General features: G+C 48.6%; 1 protein-coding gene across 3 annotated transcripts in view; it reads left to right on the top strand.

The window, feature by feature from the left end:
• Nucleotides 1-16,681, top strand: part of ABCC5 (ATP binding cassette subfamily C member 5) — a 53,933-nt gene extending 37,252 nt beyond the window's left edge. For 2 of the 3 annotated variants that reach the window (XM_021005860.2, XM_021005859.2), the window contains exons 18-30: nucleotides 1,270-1,454; nucleotides 1,967-2,113; nucleotides 2,546-2,675; nucleotides 3,155-3,308; nucleotides 3,406-3,534; nucleotides 4,183-4,369; nucleotides 7,087-7,176; nucleotides 9,001-9,190; nucleotides 10,756-10,915; nucleotides 13,618-13,696; nucleotides 13,905-14,018; nucleotides 14,276-14,440; nucleotides 15,295-16,681. In XM_021005860.2, coding sequence (XP_020861519.1) covers nucleotides 1,270-1,454; nucleotides 1,967-2,113; nucleotides 2,546-2,675; nucleotides 3,155-3,308; nucleotides 3,406-3,534; nucleotides 4,183-4,369; nucleotides 7,087-7,176; nucleotides 9,001-9,190; nucleotides 10,756-10,915; nucleotides 13,618-13,696; nucleotides 13,905-14,018; nucleotides 14,276-14,440; nucleotides 15,295-15,396 — 1,832 coding nt within the window. In that variant the 3' untranslated portion in view covers nucleotides 15,397-16,681. Of the gene's footprint in view, nucleotides 1-1,269; nucleotides 1,455-1,576; nucleotides 1,663-1,966; nucleotides 2,114-2,545; nucleotides 2,676-3,154; nucleotides 3,309-3,405; nucleotides 3,535-4,182; nucleotides 4,370-7,086; nucleotides 7,177-9,000; nucleotides 9,191-10,755; nucleotides 10,916-13,617; nucleotides 13,697-13,904; nucleotides 14,019-14,275; nucleotides 14,441-15,294 lie in introns of those variants that run through there. The other variant, XM_078154662.1, reaches the window with a different exon arrangement.
• Nucleotides 16,682-18,208: the final 1,527 nt, after the last annotated feature.

The raw sequence follows: 18,208 nt of genomic DNA, 5'->3' as shown, positions 1-18,208 counted from the left end.
CTCCTCCCTCTCACCTCTCCTCTCCCACCCTGTCTTCTTTCATGCTCACCATCCCCATCCTCCCACCTTCTCTTTAACAAATAAGTAAAGTTAAGGAAAAGAAGTGCCCACAGCAGTGCCTGAAAATGTGCAGGGCGACATTTCTAGTGGCTTGGGGCTACAGGAACTCTTGAATGTCTTTCCTGGGATAATCAGCTCACTCACAAGCCTTCATGGCTCATTTCTCTGGTGAGAGCTCTTCTTAAGCCCTTCCCTTTCATGAGACAATAATTAAGTTTTATTTGTTTAACAAAATTTTACTGATGGTTTTTTGTTTTTACATGGCTTGAATTTCCCCTTAGATTCCTCCCCTTCCCAGAGAGCTCTCCCCAGTAACAAAAGCTTCTTACAATAACCTCTGATGAAGAACAGTGAAATAACAGGGCAGACTGGAGACGTGGGCTTCTGTCACGGCCCACCTGTGAGCAGCCTTTCACATTCACCCCCAGCAATCATCTTAGATGCTCGAGATGGCTTGGTCTCAGCTAGAGGCAGTCTTTCTGGCTTTTCCTCTCCCAGGAGATGCGGAGCACCCCCTCTGCTCTGCTGACCTCCCTGGCCTTCTTTAAATCTCAGTTAATATCCCACTTTCTACAGGAAACTCTTCCCCAAGCCCTCTGCATTCTAGTGCCTGTTTAACCCACATAGAGCTTGCTTTGTCTGTATTTGTTGAGAGCAAAGACTACCTTTTGCCTCTTTTTGTATCTCCAGTGATTAGCACAGGGTCTGGCACATAGTAGGTACTTAGTAAATATAGACTGATTGTGATGATGTGGTGCTCCCCTCCTCCTCCTCCTCCTCCTCATCCTCCTAGTCAGGTCATACTTGAGGATTATAAGCACTTGTCAGGTTCTTCCAAGATGAGAAGATGGCAGCTCTCGGGATGGACGTGGCCTTGTGAGCCGAGGACTAGCTAGAGAGGGCCAGATGTTTGGCTATGGCAACTCATTAAACTGTCTCCTGAGTCCAGGAGGATTGGCTGGGCCTCTTCTCTGCAGAATGACCCCAGCAAGGGTCAGAATGGCCCAGGGTAGCAGAGGGCTTATGACTTCTTGAAGTCTCAATGATAAGAAGGCCTGGATGAGTTAAGAACAGAGAAGTAGCTAGGTGGTAGCAAGGCCATTTGCCCATTTGCTTGTGAGCCAGACCTTGGGGATGGATGTCGGTAAGGCCAGCATTGGTCCTGGTGCTCACGCATCTCTCTTCCTGTTTAACGCCTTTTTAAACCAGGACGTCTGATGCAGCAAGAGGAGAAAGGACAAGGCTCCCTGCCCTGGTCTGTATATGGCACCTACATCCAGGCCGCTGGTGGCCCCTTGGCTTTCCTGGTCATCTTGTCTCTCTTTATCCTGAATGTGGGCAGTACAGCCTTCAGCACCTGGTGGTTGAGTTACTGGATCAAACAAGGCAGTGGGGTAAGGGCATATTGACCTGCGGAAGCTGGGAGGCTAGGAAAGGAGCCATCTCGGTGGCTATCCTAGAGGGATTCCTTAGGAGGGAACCCTCTTTGGTTTTCATTTAAAAGAAGCGAATGGCCAGGGTTCCCCAGGACGGAAGAGCTCAGGCCCTAAACTCACGAGGCAGAAAAATCACCGACCAGCTAATGGGGGAACAGAGTTCCCAGTAAGTATAAAACAAGGCCAGGAGTCAGTTTTCCCCCATCTGGAGGGTCTGAGAGCTGTATTCCCAGGATGTCGTCCTAAAATCTTGGTTGCCCTCACCGAGGAACAGGGAGAGGAATGGGGTGACACAGAATCACTAACCCGGCCCTGTGTTTGTCACCTCCATTTCCCTGAGGTGATATCCAGTTAATCCTCACAGCCCCACCTTGAGATGGGAATAGTGTTTAGTGAGAGCTCTTGGCTGCAGGACTCGGGAAGGAAGTGGCCCACGAAAGCTTAACCTCGGAAGCCTTATATCCAAACAGAACACGACGGTGACCAGGGGAAACCTGACCCTATTGAGTGACAGTATGAAGGACAACCCTCACATGCACTACTACGCCAGGATCTACGCCCTCTCCATGGCGCTCATGCTGATTCTGAAGGCCATTCGGGGAGTCGTCTTTGTCAAGGTAGACACCCCGCCGCCCCATTTAGAGACTGGTAATGGTGGCTCTCTTCATGTTCCTCACAAGTGCCCTGTTTCGGTCTTTCTTTCTTCTGAAATAAGCCACTTGTTAATCAACAATCAGCAAGCATTTCTTACGGGGTCTGGCCTTCCCAGAAGGGTTGCCAGGCGGCCCTGGGGTGATGCCTGTTTCAGTAGGGATAGGGTGGTTCCCATACATTAGCCAGGCAAATGACAGAATTTCTGCCTTGGGTTGGCCCTGAAGGTCTTTGTATGCCTGGATGGGCTGAAGCATGGTCAAGGCTGGCTGGCTGGACCCAGGGGCCCAAAGGGTGGGTGAGGGGCAGCTAAGGCAGTTCTGACCCAGGGTGGATCCCAGAGTCATGACCCTACAAGCCCCCAACAGTCTGTCTTTGTCCTGTGCTCTCCTACCCAGGGAACATTGAGGGCCTCTTCCAGGCTCCATGATGAGCTTTTTCGAAGGATTCTTCGAAGCCCCATGAAGTTCTTCGATACGACTCCCACAGGAAGGGTCCTCAATCGATTTTCGAAGGACATGGATGAAGGTATTTCTTGCCTTTCTTTCTTCCTTCCTTCCTTGCCCTTTTTCCCTTCCTTCCTTCTCTCTCCTTCCTGGCTTCTCTCTCAGTGAGTTGCCTTGGGCTCTTATAGCCTTTGCTGTGGCCTCCACGTAGACCTGGCAACCAGCAGCTCCCTCCTGTGTCTGGGGGCCCCGAAAGTTTATCTCACTTATCACTTGTGATTAAGTATTTATTGTGTGATTAAGTACATTATTTTGGCAAATGGTGTAGATCTGTGAAGGCCCGGTGACAAGCTCTGACCCCTGTCCCTGCTTGTTAAAGCGACCTCAGAAGCATCCTCATGGCCACAGAGGAGGAGGAAAAAGAGGAGCAGCTCTGCGGCTGGGGGGATGAGAAAAACTGAGACGCAGATGTTCTAGACCCACACTGGCCCTGTGGTGTGGCTTTTTGCTGGTCTCCAAGGTGTGCGTCACCCTGTGTTCTTCCGCCTCTTCTTTCCCCAGTTGATGTCCGCCTCCCGTTCCAGGCTGAAATGTTTATCCAGAACGTTATCCTGGTGTTCTTCTGTGTTGGCATGATCGCAGGCGTCTTCCCCTGGTTCCTGCTGGCAGTGTTGCCACTCACCATTTTCTTTGCAGTTTTACACATTCTCTCCAGGTAAAGGACTTCTCATTTCTATGGACAGTCAGCACTTACCTGCCTCGCTGCTGCCACGCCTTGGCCCTCCTTGACATTTGCCCCATTCCCTCTCCAGGGTGCTGATTCGAGAGCTCAAGCGCTTGGACAACATCACCCAGTCCCCCTTTTTGTCCCACATCACCTCCAGCATCCAGGGGCTTGCCACCATCCATGCCTACAACAGAGGGCAGGAGTTTCTGCACAGGTTAGTGCTGTGTGTGGCCCAGGGTTGGAGAGGTGGTCACCACCCTGGCAAGCTGTCTCCAAGGCTTGAGAGCCTAGGAGTCCTGGCATCGTCAGAAACTTTTTAAGGCATGTTTGAGATTAGAGTTTGGGTGAGACCCAAGGGTATTAGGAGCCTAGCTGAACCTGCTTCAGCTCCAATTCATTTGCCCTACAGGAATTGCTCTGAACAAGTACTGGAGGAAAAAACCAGTCTGCTCTCTAGAAGGCAGGCAGGCTACTCAGTCTGTTAATCTCATGGTTCTGAAAGGCCTAGTCATGTAGACTGGCCACTTCTCTGGATGTGGAGTGGACCTTCTGACCCCACCTGCCTGGACTGGATGCAGGCTGGTGTAGCTTCTGCACTGTCCTCGCTGCCCGACTGCAGAGCCGAGCTTCCTAACCCTTGCATGTTCGTTTTGTTGTCCTCAAGCCTTTTGTTTACAAAAAGTCCAGCTGGGCGCTTTCCTGCCTCACTGGGGCTCCTACACAAGTCATTGCTGGCTCCCAAGCCCTTCCCCTGTCTGGTGCCTGGTCCCTATCCCCATTCTCTCCAGGAAGGTGCTGAGCTGGCTGCAGACATAAATCACCCCCTCCTTGGGGCTTAATGTGCTCGTTGTCTGGCCCACAGGTACCAGGAGCTTCTGGATGACAACCAGGCTCCCTTCTTCTTGTTCACCTGTGCCATGCGGTGGCTGGCCGTGCGGCTGGATGTGATCAGCATCGCCTTGATCACCACCACGGGCCTGATGATCGTCCTCATGCATGGCCAGATCCCCCCGGCCTATGCAGGGCTGGCCATCTCCTACGCCGTCCAGGTTGGTATCCAACTATTTAGTAGGGAGGGGCATTTGGGAAGCCTCTTGAGGAAGGGGAGAGGCCTGCCAGTCACTGGAGAGTGGAGCAGCTCTCTCAGTGGCACCATCGTGGATTTGGAAGATGAGGCTTTAACACAGCTACTGATTTCAAATGATTCTGCCAGATGCAGACAAGCTCAGTTGCTGCTGAGGATAAGGGCTCCAGCATTGGCTGACTACACTTGGCAATGGACAGGCATCACTTGTTCCTTGGCCAAAGTGTTTCCTAGAAACAAGATGGCATTGATGACTATTAGAAAGTAAAGATTCCTGCAAAAAAAAAAAGTGGGATTCAATATATTTTCATTGATGGAAAACCTTCTTTTTCCCTGATTTCCCCCTTTATTATCTACCTCTTCCCCCTTTTGAAAAAAAAAAGAACACATCCTCAACATGATTCCAGTTTTCTAGTTATTTGTATTTTCCAATAAAAACTGAAAGGCTGAAAATGCACTTCTTGGGCTGTTAGGCCCTTCCCGTCCCCAAGTGGTGGCTAACGTAAAGAACCTGGAAACCTGTTTGGCAGATAGGTGGAGGGAATCCTCAGAGCCCATTGAGTTCACCCACGTATGGCTTGAGTTGCTCAGCACGTGAGAGCCTAGGTGGAGCCTTCATGCCCGCGTCCTGCTGCAGCCCAGCTCGCTGCAGGCCTGCTGCTTCCCACTTATCTGCAGTTTCCAGCTACGCTTTTGTTCTGGGGACTGGTTGGCCTTGCCCTTGGGCTTGCTACAATTAACTTTATCACCTAAATGTACTGCGAACTTTTTTCCCCCATTTGTTTCCAAGATGTATAAGAAACTGATTGAAATTTGAAACAAGGAAAAGCCATTCTACAATTTGATGAGTAGTCTAAAGATATGAACAGACAGTTCTCAAGGAAATAAAACCTAGCTATTCCTAGCCATATTAAAAATTGCTTCAAATCACTATTAGAGAAATGCAAATTAAAATAGTTCAAAGATTCTACTTCATACCCATCAGAATGGCAAAGATGGAAAAAAAAAAAAGGAAAATGATCAATATCGGAAGGGCATGGGAAAACAACCACATTACTGCATTATGGGTAGACTGGTGAATGGGTACAACCATTCTGGAAATTCTACAGAAAAAGTCACTAAACAGTATACCCTTTGACCCAGCTATGCCCAAAAGAGGTTAAAGATTAAGGAAAAAGGGGCAGCTAGGTAGCACAGTGGATAGAGCACCAGCCCTGGATTCAGGAGGATCTGAATTCAAATCTGGCCTCAGACACACAACACTTACTGACTGTGTGACGCTGGGCAAGTCACTTAACCCCATCGCCTAACCAAAAAAAAAAAAGAATAAGGAAAAAGTCCTTAATGTACAATGATACTTATAATATAGCTCATTTTGTGGTGGCAAAAAAAAAATCCCTGGAAACTCAGGAGATGCCCATCAATTGGGGAACAGCTGACTTGTGGTCTGTGAATGTGATGGCTTCTACTGCAAGATAAGAAATGAAGAAACCATTGATTTCAGAGTGACATGGAGAGACTGGGAGGGACCGGTATTGAGTGAGCAAAACCAAAGAACACTTTATTCTGTGACGTCAGTGGTAGAGAAATGAACACTTTTGAGGGCTTCTGTAGATGAGCAGAGCTGGGAGGCAATTTATACAGAAACAATGATTAGAGAGTGGCACAAACTAGGAGTAGCACAATGGAACATGTTCTCCATCACACAGGGGTGAAGGACTTAGGATCTGGGGTGAGACATAAGGGAATTGACTTTGCTTGACTGTATTTGTTATAAGAAGCCGGTTTTCTTTTTTCTTTCTCTCCCTCCCTCCCCCACACCCAATTTGAGTGTGTGTGGAGGAGTCAGGTAGGAGGGAGAGAAAAGAATGAAAAAATTGAATGTGCTTTCAGATGGGATTACTGTATTATTAATTTTCCCTGTTTTCTTTTATTATAAGAGATCTCATCTCTCATGAAGTAGGAGTATTCTGTAAATGTAATGTGAACAAAGCACGTCAATTAAAAAAACTTTGAAGGAAACAGTTTGCTTTAGAAAGTCTAATGTGTGATTCAGTCTGACTGTGATAGTAGGAATGTGGGTCTGCACAGAAAATCCGTGCCCTCAGGACTAGTGAAATCCAGATGGAGGAGTCATCATTTAATGCTTGGAGTGGTTTTGCTTCTATCTGGATGAATTGTGTTTAGAAAGAATTGGTTGTCTTGCTAAGTGACAGTTCACTTACAGTGGCAAGCAGGGAACCAAAAAGGACTTTGTTTCTATTGTCTTTTTTTTAAAAAATCCTATTTTATTTTTAGTTCCAGATTCCCTCCCTGATCTCTCCCTTATTCATTGAGAAGACAAGAAAAATAAAACCCGTTACAAATATAGTCATGCAAACAAATTTCCATATTAACCAGGTTCTGAAGGAAAAGTAAGAAAAAGGGAAAAATGCTTCAGTCTGCCCTCTGAATCTGTTCCTTCTCTTTATGGAGGTGGACAGCTTGTTCACGATTCCTTTGGAATTGTGGTGGGTCATTGTGTTGTTCAGTTATTAAGTGTTTGACATTGTCATTACAACGTTGCTGTTTGCATGGATTGTTCTCCTGGTTGTGTTCACTTCACTTTGTATCAGTTCATACAAGTCTTCCCAGGTTTTTCTGAAACCATCCCTTTCACCTCTTGTCCTTTTTAATCAACAGCTAACAGGGCTCTTCCAGTTTACAGTTCGATTGGCATCAGAGACGGAAGCTCGATTCACATCAGTGGAGAGAATTAATCACTACATTAAGGTCAGATCGCCTTGGAGCCAGTCTTTCCTTTCTTGTGGGACTTTGTAAAGAAGCTCTCCGGTTTTGGCCACCATAAAACGCGTAGAAGGAAAATAGAGTTTTCTGCCCTGTTTTGTCATACATATGGTGTGTGTCTCAGAGAAGTGAAAGGCACCCCTGTACACAGTTACTGATTCTGTGAGGATTGGGTTCAAATGACTGATGTGAGCTTGTGTAACTTGGCTTATATAACAATGTCCAAAGCAATTTTTTCCTTATGTTATTCTGATTCTTAGCCAGTGGTTTTGACTAGTGTTGAAATTAGCCAGCAATGTCAGCGGTTCCCACTCCAGATTTTTGTTTCTCAGTTTACGTGGAATATTTTACTGAGGCTGTAGCATGATTATACTTAGTAGAATTAGTAAACTTAAAAGTTATTCCCTGATAACTTAGCCTTTCATTATATATATATCAGTGCTTAAATTACAGATGTCTTAAGAGTATGATTTTCACAGACATCTTAAAAATCCCCTTTGTTTAAGCAGTTGACTTATGAATGAACTCTATATAAAGGAGTCTAGGCCCCAGAGCTCTCTCCATCCTTTGTTCATAGTGAGGAACCTTTCCCCAGGAAACTGTGGAGTTACCATACCTTTGATGCTTAGTTATCTGTTCCCCCGAACAGTCAAGGCACTTCTTGGTTCTCATGCCAGAAAGGAAAGGATGCGTTTCTAGAGTCTCAAGTTGTAACGTAGAATGCCCCTTCCAGGGGCACAGTGTTAGGAGTGAAGGTTAAGTGGGGGTGAGGTAGACATGGAAACCTGATGACTCTGTTTAACTTGGAAGGAAAAAGGATCACCAGTTGAAATTGCCAGCTTACCAGCACATTTCTCTGTTCTCCCTTGACCTGGATTTGTATTTGTGTCTTTTATCTCAAACATTTATCAACGCCTTGAGGTCACATAGCAGGTCTTTATCATCTTAGTGCCTTCCACATTGTAGCTAATCAGTAGATGTTTGTGGAGCTGAATTACGCCCATAAAGATAAACTCGGGACACACTGCTGGATGACTTGCATGGATTTCACATTTTGCAAGGAGGAGTGGAGCCCCACTTGTTGCTTGATGACAAGCTTTGATATCTGATAGAAGCTAACAGATGATTACCCTCCACAGAGAACTGCAGATTTGTTCCTCTCTTTCTGGGTATCAGTTTCAAGTTATTACTTTTAGCAAAAATCTGCATGTAAAAACAAGGACAGGTATATATTTTTCTCTAATCTGGCCAGTCTTTGTCCTGACTTTACAGCACCTTCTTTTCCCAGACTTCATTTGGATCTCATGTTCTTGTCCTGTAGTCTGGGCGTGACTCGCTAGCTCTCTTCTTGGCCACTAATTCAGTGCTTCAGAATTCTCACCACTCTTGAGTCACAGGACTAGCTGCTGATCCTGGTTGGGGGGCCAAGGGATCGGGCAGGGGGGGCCTCAAGCTATGGAGACTCGGGTTTCAGGAACCACACAAGGGGCTAAAACACTGTTGGTGATAACGATTGGCTTCTCCGTCACAAATGTTATAATTTTAGGGTTCATTTAGTCCAAAAGTTGAAGAAAATCAGGACTAGAAAACAGAAATAAATGACCTGCCCAACAAGGTTATTCTGTTACATTGAATAGTCTTGCTCTTGGGGAGAAAAAAGTGTTTAAATCCTAGGAGAATTTGTTCTTTGATAGGAGTAGGGGTGGCTTGTGGCCGCTGTCCTTGAGTGCTGATTTTACTGAGATGGGAAGGCCTGCTGTGATCCCAAGGGTCTGTTGGCTTGCTCTAACGAATCTGTTGTTTCTCTAGACTCTCGCCTTGGAAGCCCCTGCTCGAATTAAAAACAAGGCTCCCCCTCCTGACTGGCCTCAGGAAGGAGAAGTTGTCTTTGAGAATGCAGAGATGAGGTATCGAGAGAACTTACCTCTGGTCCTGAAGAAAGTGTCTTTCACCATCAAACCCAAGGAGAAGATTGGCATCGTGGGGCGGACAGGCTCAGGTGAGCAAGCCAGGAGGAGGAAGCGGCCTTAGCTTCTCTTTATGTTCGGGCTTTGCTTCTGGCTCTGCCTGGCTTGCTCTTCACTTGGGTCCTTTGGGTCCTTCAGCCCAACTCCCCAAATGAGTGGGTATGGGTGGTGTCAGGCTCCTGTTTGAGAAAAAGGAAACACAAAAATTGGAGGCAGGATCAACGTGGAGTTATGGAATCCGGGTACCAGGAAATGGAGAACCAGAAAAAGGAAAAGGACCTGGCCCAGGGAAAGGGGCCTTCCAGGTGATAAGACAAGGGCAGAAGGGCTCTCATTGGCTGTAGAAGCCAGCAGTGAGAGCCAGAAATTAAGCAGCATCAACATGAAGTGAATAGGAGGACGAGGGCCCAAGGCCAATGCCTATTCCACTTGTGAGACTGCCTGCCTTCTTGGTTCACACCCCCCCTCGCCTCCCACCAGACAGGCAGGCACCCCCAGAAGGTCAGGAGAGTCCCTGGAGACCCGGGCTTCAGTCCTCAACTATGTCCAGACATTTCTGTGAACCAGGTATTGGTTCTAAAAGCTTATGTTAGCTTTTCTTTGTAGTTTTCCAAAATTCTCTCTGCTTCCCCAGCCCTTTCTCTGTGTCTCTTATCTCAGGAGCCTGTTTCCATATAACCCTTTGAGTTCTTTAGCCCATGTTAGGAAACCATCCTTTCTTAGCCCAGCACAGACACGATCCCACTGAGCCTCCGACAGCATAGAGGAGCCGAGTGCTAGGGTGTTCTTTTACAAGTGAGGAGGCTGAGAGCTGATTTGCCAGAGGTGGGATTCCTAGCCAGGTCTTTGCTGTCCAGCCTGCACATCCTGCACCTGGACTACCCCCGGTTGATTTTGTAGAGTCAGTGCCCAGAGGAGGCCTTTTCAAAATGCTCTGGAGCTCTGGCAGCCCCTAGTCACTCAGTCTGAGCTGCAAACCACAAGCTTTTCCTCAGGCTCACTCAGATTGAACCGTGAGCTTCCTCTCACAGTTTATCAGATCTATTTATTGAATTCTTCTTAACCAAAAATATTTTTCTTTCATTTGTTTGTTTATCCCTCTATGTGGTTCCTTCCACTCAACCTCTGCTGGACTTTGTTGGAGGCCTTCCTGGTAGCCTCAGCCTAGCCCTTTGTATTCAAGGTCTGGAGGATTCATTTCACAGGACCATGGACATTAGAAGAGCTCTTCTACCTCCACCTCTCTCTGCAGCTCCTGCTTCTCTCCCTTCTATGCAGAAGATGCAAAATGTCCCTTTACTTGAGAAACAGAAAACCTTTGTCTTTCTCCTAAGAGTTAGGGATTTTTCCCCACTTGATCCTCAGAAGATGAATGAGACAAATCCTTTGCTGTACTTAGTCTCCTTCAAGCTCTCTGTTTAACTTAGATAATTAACCTCCACTACAGAGTGGAAACTGGGCAGCTTTTGATGCTTTTTATAAGCCTTTGCTGCGTGATTAATAGTTATATGAAATTTGAACAAAAACAACCTCTGACATGCCTGTCAAAGGTGATGAGGATTAACCTGTTGTTTTACCTTCTCTTGTGTCTCGCCAGGGAAGTCCTCTCTGGGGATGGCCCTCTTCCGCTTGGTAGAGCTCTCTGGAGGCTGCATCAAAATTGACGGGGTGAAGATCAATGACATTGGCCTCGCTGATCTCCGTAGCAAACTCTCTATCATTCCTCAAGAGCCGGTGTTGTTCAGTGGCACAGTCAGGTGGGGACAGAGGCCTTGAGAAGTCACCACAGGAACTTAGGCAGATGTCAGACTGTTGTGTTTTCTAAAATAATTCTGTGGTGGGCCTTCTCGACACATCTTTACTTGGTAGCTTTCGTTGTTGTGTGAGGTAAGCCTTGAATGATAGGTAGGATTTGGAAAGGCCAAGTTTAAGGGAAAGTAGGGATACAGTGGAGGGGTCAGCCATCAGCACAGGACAGAAGAGAAGATTCGGTTTAGCAGACAGCCAGTGTTCATTTAAGTATCTACCACATGCAAAGTCGGGCTTGAGAAGCTGAGGTTACTACGATGAATGCCAGTGATCCCTAGAGGCCAGAAGCTTTGTATTTGGCCAGGGGGTGAGTGGGGGGTGTCAAGGGGAATGCTTCTCCCTCATGGAAGAGGAGGTAAAACCTGCCAAATAAGTAGAGGTCAACCTTGGGTGCAAGGGGGCCCAGGAGAGAGAATGGCAATGTGTTTTCACAATGTTTGGGGAAGGAAGGAGCATGAGCTGTGGGGATCGTTGTCAGGAAAGGCTTCCTTAGCACTTGAACTACACCTTGAAGGCAAAAGGAAAAGGCTTGAGGTATTAATTTAGTTTGGCTGGGATGTAGAGTGTGTGAAGGGAGTGATGGGGAAAAAGCTTTGGAAAGATAGACGGGCACCTGAGTGTAGAGGGCTTTAAATTCCAAGCTAAGGAGTTTATTCTCTGTCCTAAATGCAGGAAGGAGCTACTGGAGGATTTTGAGAAAGAGTGACATGGTCAGAATTTGTTGATGAGAAAAGGGTTTTTTTGTAGCTTTGGGAAGTATACGGTGGAGAAAGAAGAATTTCCTTGACCTAGGAGCACAATCTAGGGGCTGTTACCATAGTCTAGCCTGGCGGCAAGGAGAGTTCGTCTGGTGGCAGAGTGAGAGGGATGAAGGGGCAGGATGTTAAAGAGGTTGGATTGGGGAGAGTGTGGGATGGGGAAGCCAAAGATGGGAGGAGATGGTGGGATCCTTGCCTGAATTGCCTAAATTGGGAAGATGAGATGAGTTTAGAAGCATTGTAAGTGCAACACTTGCATGAATGATTTCTACTTTGAAAGAGGAAGGTGTCTGATCTTTGAAGCAAACCAGTGATGAAGATAGGATGTTGGCCTTGCAGGTGCCACTTCAGCATGGTGGCTGAAGTGGTGACTTTGACTTGTGCAGGCATTGGGTGAATGGTTGGAGAAGAGGGGAGATGGCCGAGAGCAAACCTGGGCTTTTGGTCCCCTGGTAGGCTCTTGGAGCGTAGCCTCTGCCCAGGCCAGGATGGTGCCCAGCAGCTTGTAGGGCAGAATTCCTTTTGTGTGACAGTCTTGCTTATTGGTAGGTTGTCTTTAGAGGCCTCTGCCCCAGATTTTGGTTTTCAGTTGTCAAGTTCAGGGTGCTCCTGAGCCAGTATCTGCCAAGAAAACCCCAAATGGGGTCACGAAGAGTTGGACTTGACTGAAAAAGCAACTGAGCAGTGAGTGGGGAAAGAAGTCAGGAAAGGCCTAAGTAGAGGGTGGCGTGGGAGCTAAGAGTCTCACTAGGTGGAAGTGACCTGGGGCAAATACTTGAACCTCTCTGCCACAGTTTCCTCTCTGGGGCACCTGCTTTACAGGGGTGTTGTAAGGCTCAAATGAGAGAATGATTTTAAAGGCTTATTATAAAAGGGTCAGCTCTCATTCTTTAAATTCCCACCTCTTTTGAGCTTCCTCACCAATTCAAGTATTTATGGAGCACTTGCAGGTGTCAGGCACATTTTAGGCACTGGGTATATAAAGACAAACCCCTCTCCCTCAGTTACGTTCACACGTCTGACCATTGCACTGGGCCTTGTTAAGGAACAGCGTCCACGTGCTGCAGCGTGGGCCTCTTTCAGTCCAATCAGTCAAAAGTCTTTTAAACACTGACTCTGTGCCAGGCTCTGGGGATACAAAGGCAGAAGTGATACAGTGCCTGCCCTCAAGGAGCTGTCATTTTTCTGAGTCAAGGGGCTTTAAGGTCTTGATAAGAGTCTGTTATTAAGAATGAGAGGACCAAGAACTTGTGGTCAGTTACAGTTGAGAGAGATGTAGGTGTCTGAGACACTGTCACGTTTGGAGTGTGGTTGAAGAAGGACACATTTGTTCACTGGATTGTCTGCGCGTGTAAGGAAAGTCCTGAGGATGGAGTGTAGAAGATAAAAGCACATTATTAAATGGATTGTATGGACTTCAGAAAAGCTCACTGAGGGACACTGGAGAAATTGTTTTGAAGCAGAGGGGAGAGTAAGTAGAGGTATGAGAGAGTAAGGCCCAGGTCCTCCTGGCCCCATGTGGTAGGCAAGGTAGGTTAGGAAGAATGGTGTTCTGGTCATTGCTGTGGCCCCTTCGGGTTTCTGACCTCTGTGCCTTCCTGGTGGCCCTGGACCGTGGGCCAGGCCAACTCGGTCTCCTTGTGTTCTCCCTCCTCTGAGGGAATCCTGCTTTGGCAGGCCGCCCAGTTGAGTCTCAGTCAGGAACGAGGACTTGATTCTTGTCTGGTGACATCAGACTCCGTTTCTGCCCTCTAAGATGTGATGTCGCTCTATAGCTGTCCGTGGCCTTATATGACTTCTCAGCTTTCACTTGTGCCCTCCTCCCTCCCTGCTACCGGAGGAAGCCCTGAAACCTGTGACTCCTTCTTTCTTCCTGCTTCTCTTCTGCCCAGGTCAAACTTGGACCCTTTCAACCAGTACAGTGAAGACCAGATTTGGGATGCTCTAGAAAGGACGCATATGAAAGAATGTGTAAGTCACCACACTTCTCTGCCCATCTGTGGTTACTTACCTCTTGGAGGAAGGCATGCTCTGCTTACTCCCCAGGCGTTTCTCTTCCGAGCCAATGCTTGTAGGGCCTCTAGATCTGTCTCCTGCTTCTCATGCAGACACTGGGCAAGGTGTGGAGGAGTGGAGCCAATCCACTGGCCTTAGTTGCATTCCCTTTCCTTCTCTCCAGGTTGCTCAGCTACCTCTGAAACTTGAGTCTGAAGTGTTGGAGAATGGGGATAACTTCTCAGTGGGGGAACGGCAACTACTGTGCATCGCGAGAGCCCTGCTGCGGCGCTGTAAGGTAAGGCTCCTGAGTGATTGAAAGGTGTCTTTCCTGCTTTGTGGAGTACGAAGGTCCTCGAGGCCTCCATGCTTCCAAACCTTCTGGTAGTTTTGGAAAGTGTGCCCTGGTGAAGAAGCTGTTGGCTTTGTGTTTCAGCAAATTTTCAGGCTCTCCTGGTGGTGGACCATAGATGAGCTGTTGTATTAGGGACAGATGATTGCTAACAACTCCTAAAATTTCCACCGGTCTGCAACCATACTTTGGCCCATTGATAGGTCCTGATACTAGATGAAGCAACAGCAGCCATGGATTCCGAGACCGATTTGCTGATTCAAGAGACCATCCGGGAGGCCTTTGCTGACTGCACCATGTTAACGATCGCTCATCGCCTGCACACGGTTCTGGGCTCCGACCGTATCATGGTGCTGATGCAGGGTCAGGTAGAGCACAATCCCTCCAGGGGCCCCCACCCTGCACGGTGCCCCCTCAGCCCTGTCGAAAGGTCCCAGATGATGTCTCTGTGAGGCAGCTGATGACGCGCTTTGAGAGCGTGACTTGGGGAAGGCTGGGGAGTCTTCTTGGATAGACTGTGCTTTGTCCCTTTTGGCACTACTCAGTCAGGGTGGCACTCATGCAGATGAGGTGACTGGACGCCCAGGCTCTCGGCTGGGCCTTGGAGGTAGACGAGAATGAGGACAGACGGTATCTTCTCGGGCTCCAGAAATGCCAAGGAGGGGAAGTGCTTGCTTAACGGGAAAAAGCAAAGATTTATAGACTACTACAAGTGGAAATGGCTCAGAGAACGTTGAGTCCAATTTCCTTAATTTGTAGATAAGGAAACAGGCTTAGAGAGTGGAAGGGACTTTTCCAAGGTCATCCTGGAAGTGAGCGGTAGGGCTGGGGCCTGATGTTAGCCCGCAGTGCCTCCACAGGCTCTCTGGGGGCAGCCAATGAGCAAGGAGCGAGGGAATCTGTTCCCCGCTTTCCCTTTCAATGAGAAAATATCAAAGGGAGGCCATAGCAGAGGCATGTGAAGAGCCCAGGGGCTCACTGCCCATGGAGCAGCCTGGCAGTCAGAAACTGGAAGATGTGCAGAAGGGGATGGTGCGGGAGACTCTGGCCTCCCTGTTGTTGTTCAGGGCTTAGTCCTCCACCTGTGTGGCTTGTGTGGAGAGAGGTAGAAGCTTCAGGGAATCCCCAGGCCCCTCCAGCCCCGCTTCCGTCTGCCCCTTGAGCAGGGGCTTGGTCCCGGGAGCCGGGATGAGTTCATCCCTGCTCTGCTCCTCTCTTCCAGGTGGTGGAATTTGACACTCCGTCTGTGCTCCTGTCCAACGATAGCTCCCGATTCTATGCTATGTTTGCTGCTGCGGAGAATAAAGTTGCTGTCAAGGGCTGATGTCCATGGCTGGGTGTTGCCTTCTGGAAACATCCCCCGACATCCCCTGCCTGGGGCAGGGCCTGCATCACTTTTCCTCCTATTGAAACCCAGATCTTGCATTGCCCAGCTTTTAAAACTTTGACACAGCAGTTCAGGACTGGCTTGTGTTTCACTATAAGGGAGATTCATGTTTTAATTATTGTATTTATTCCATATTCATACAATCCTAAACTTTGTTTTTGTCCTTACTTGCACTTCAAAGGTTCAGGGAACCATTATTATCAGTGTCTCAGAGGCCTAGAATGCAGCTTTATCCATGTAGCTCTATCTCTACACAATTCTGTACATAGCCTGTATTGACAGTGAAAATGTAAACTCTATTTTCTGTTAAAATGAGCACCGCGCTCATAGGGCATCCCCCTTTCTATCCCTTCCATACACTCTGCTGTACCGAGATCTGGATTTGCCCTCAGACTGTAGAAATGTTGGTGATTCGCCTTTTTTAAGCTGGTCTCTCAGTGGTGGCAGATCTTCTACGTGTTAGGATGGATGGACAAGCGTGGTTGTGGTCTGCCCTACCAGAGGCTCCAGCGAGGTTGGGTCCTGGAAGGGGAGATTGCTAAAGGATGCGGGGCTTGCACTGGAAGCACTCAGGGCTCCTGCTTTCCCTTCTGTTTTCACTTGCTGGGGGGGCAGGGGCAACCCACGGCCTGAGCTCCCAGCTCCCGCCGTACCAGCCTTCCATCAGCAATGGGGAGCTCAGAAGTGCCCATGGCAGAGGACGCACTTTTCTATCAAAGAATCGTGCCCTCATGCCCTCCTTTCTCCAGCTCCTTGCTGGGCGGCCGCTGCTGGCCGGGGGAAGGGGGACGGGTTTCAGGTGGTACTTTGAAGCTCTCCTGCCCCCCGGACCTCCCACTCTACACACTACTATTCTGTGATAGAATTCAGGATTTTGCAATCCAAAGCCTGCACCACATTGAGCTGCTCCTGCTGAGGGATCCGTCACACACTGAAGTAGAAGCTTTGTTTGCCTTTTTTTAATTGTCAAGAGACCTACCTCCGGTGGTTGACGGCTACGTGCTACACACCTACAGTACATTTCTGGGAACCGTCCCGGGCCGTGGGGCCTCTCGGTCCGGAGGACGGGGCTGCTGCTCCTCTAGCAGCGATTGGCTGAGGAATCAGCACTGCATGTTTCTGTCTGCTAGACAATTTGTATAACCTTAGCATGTTTGCTAAATTCCTCGTGGAGACAAAGATCTGGGGGGTAAAATAAAACTATTTTGGGTTTTACAAAGTGCTTGGTGTGTGCAGGATTTCTCGGGATGTTGCTGTGGCTGACCTTTCCTTGGTGGGCGCTGCCGGGGCCCATGGTACGTTGCGGAATCAGTTGTATCTGAAAGACCCTGTCTGGGCTTGTGAGTGAGATCGCTGACTGGCCTCCATGTCCATTAGCTGGTACATGGTGCAGTCATGTCAAGACAGATTGATTTTAGCCCACCTCATCTGGGTGGGTGGGGAGAGTGACAGAAAAGCTTTAACAGTTTGTGTGGTCCTCACTGAAGCCCATAGGTGCCTTCAGCTGGTGGAGTCCTGGCAGAGGTGGTGCTTGCTGGCAAACCCTTGAGAAGCTAGGGTCCCCTTGGGCATGGCACATTGGAGGGGAAATTTAGTTGGTTCCACTTGGCCTCATGGTGGAGGATGAGCCGGAGCAAGGCCCCCTCAGACTAGTGGGGGTGTATCTGAATCTACTGCAAGTGGCCTTCTTTGCTTTGGAGCAGTGAAGAAGAAACTGCTGCCCACGGCAGCCCCTTTTTGCTTTGGGGGTCACCCAGAAGCTTTCCTGGCATCAAGCTGAAGTCGGCTTCTTTCTTCTACCCGTCGGCCCCTGCTCTGCCTTCTGGACCAACTGGACCAATCATGATAGCCGTTCAGATGCCTGAGGCGGCTCTCCTGACCCCTGACCCCCAGCCCCAATCTAGTCAGATCTAAGCAGTCCCGAGAGAATGAAGACTTCATTCATGCAGCTACCGGTCCCTTGTCTTGAACAAACCCACTGACTTAGTCTCATGCTTCCCCCTCTGGCTATTGAGCTGGACTCCCAACGCTAACCTTATCAACGGAATGATGGGCAAGCGTTTGTGTGCTGGCCTCCCAGCCTTGAGTTCCCTTTGACATATACTGGCCGTGTAACCATAAGCAGGCACTTGTCCTCATGTAGGGAAGGGGCTGACCAGCTGTGGCAGAAGGATTTAGCTCCCTCTCTGTGAAATCACAGGTTTCTGCCATCTGATAGCCCCTCGAACACAAGACAGGAATTGGATCTTTTCTAGACCATCTCACTTGGGCCTCAGAAGACTGCTCAGGGCACCACTGGGAGTGAAGCTACAGTGGAAATCGAGGTTTGCTGCCTTCCCTCTCAGCAAGACTAGCGAAGGAAGACGGCCGAGTCTGGGTGAGAGGCCAACGCTAATAGTAAAGGAGGCCCAGGGCCACAGGTGCCCATTTTAGCCCGGAGGGAGGAATAAGTGCACAGAGAAGCCACGCACAGGTGTTGGGAGAGGGCAGCTGTGGAAGGCCTGTCTGAGACCAGAGGGCACGAGGAACCAGTGCCAGCAATTTGATCGCACGATCATCTTTTGCAAATTAAATCGACAGCTCGCTGAACTGGTCTGACCAAAAAACGTGTTATTAGAAAAACATGGGTGTGCTCCTTGCCCTGTGCAAGGGGGAGAGGAGGAACCAATGTCCATTGCTCAATCCCTTAAGATATGTGAATTCAGCCAAGAACAGAGGGCAAAAATGCCAGCGGGAGTAGAGGCTTAGG

Source organism: Phascolarctos cinereus, unplaced genomic scaffold (genome assembly GCF_003287225.1).
Source record: "Phascolarctos cinereus isolate Bilbo 61053 unplaced genomic scaffold, phaCin_HiC Scaffold_5;HRSCAF=322, whole genome shotgun sequence".
NCBI lineage: Eukaryota > Metazoa > Chordata > Mammalia > Diprotodontia > Phascolarctidae > Phascolarctos > Phascolarctos cinereus.
Note: the sequence above shows the minus strand (reverse complement) of the source record. Positions and strands in the feature narration are given on the sequence as shown.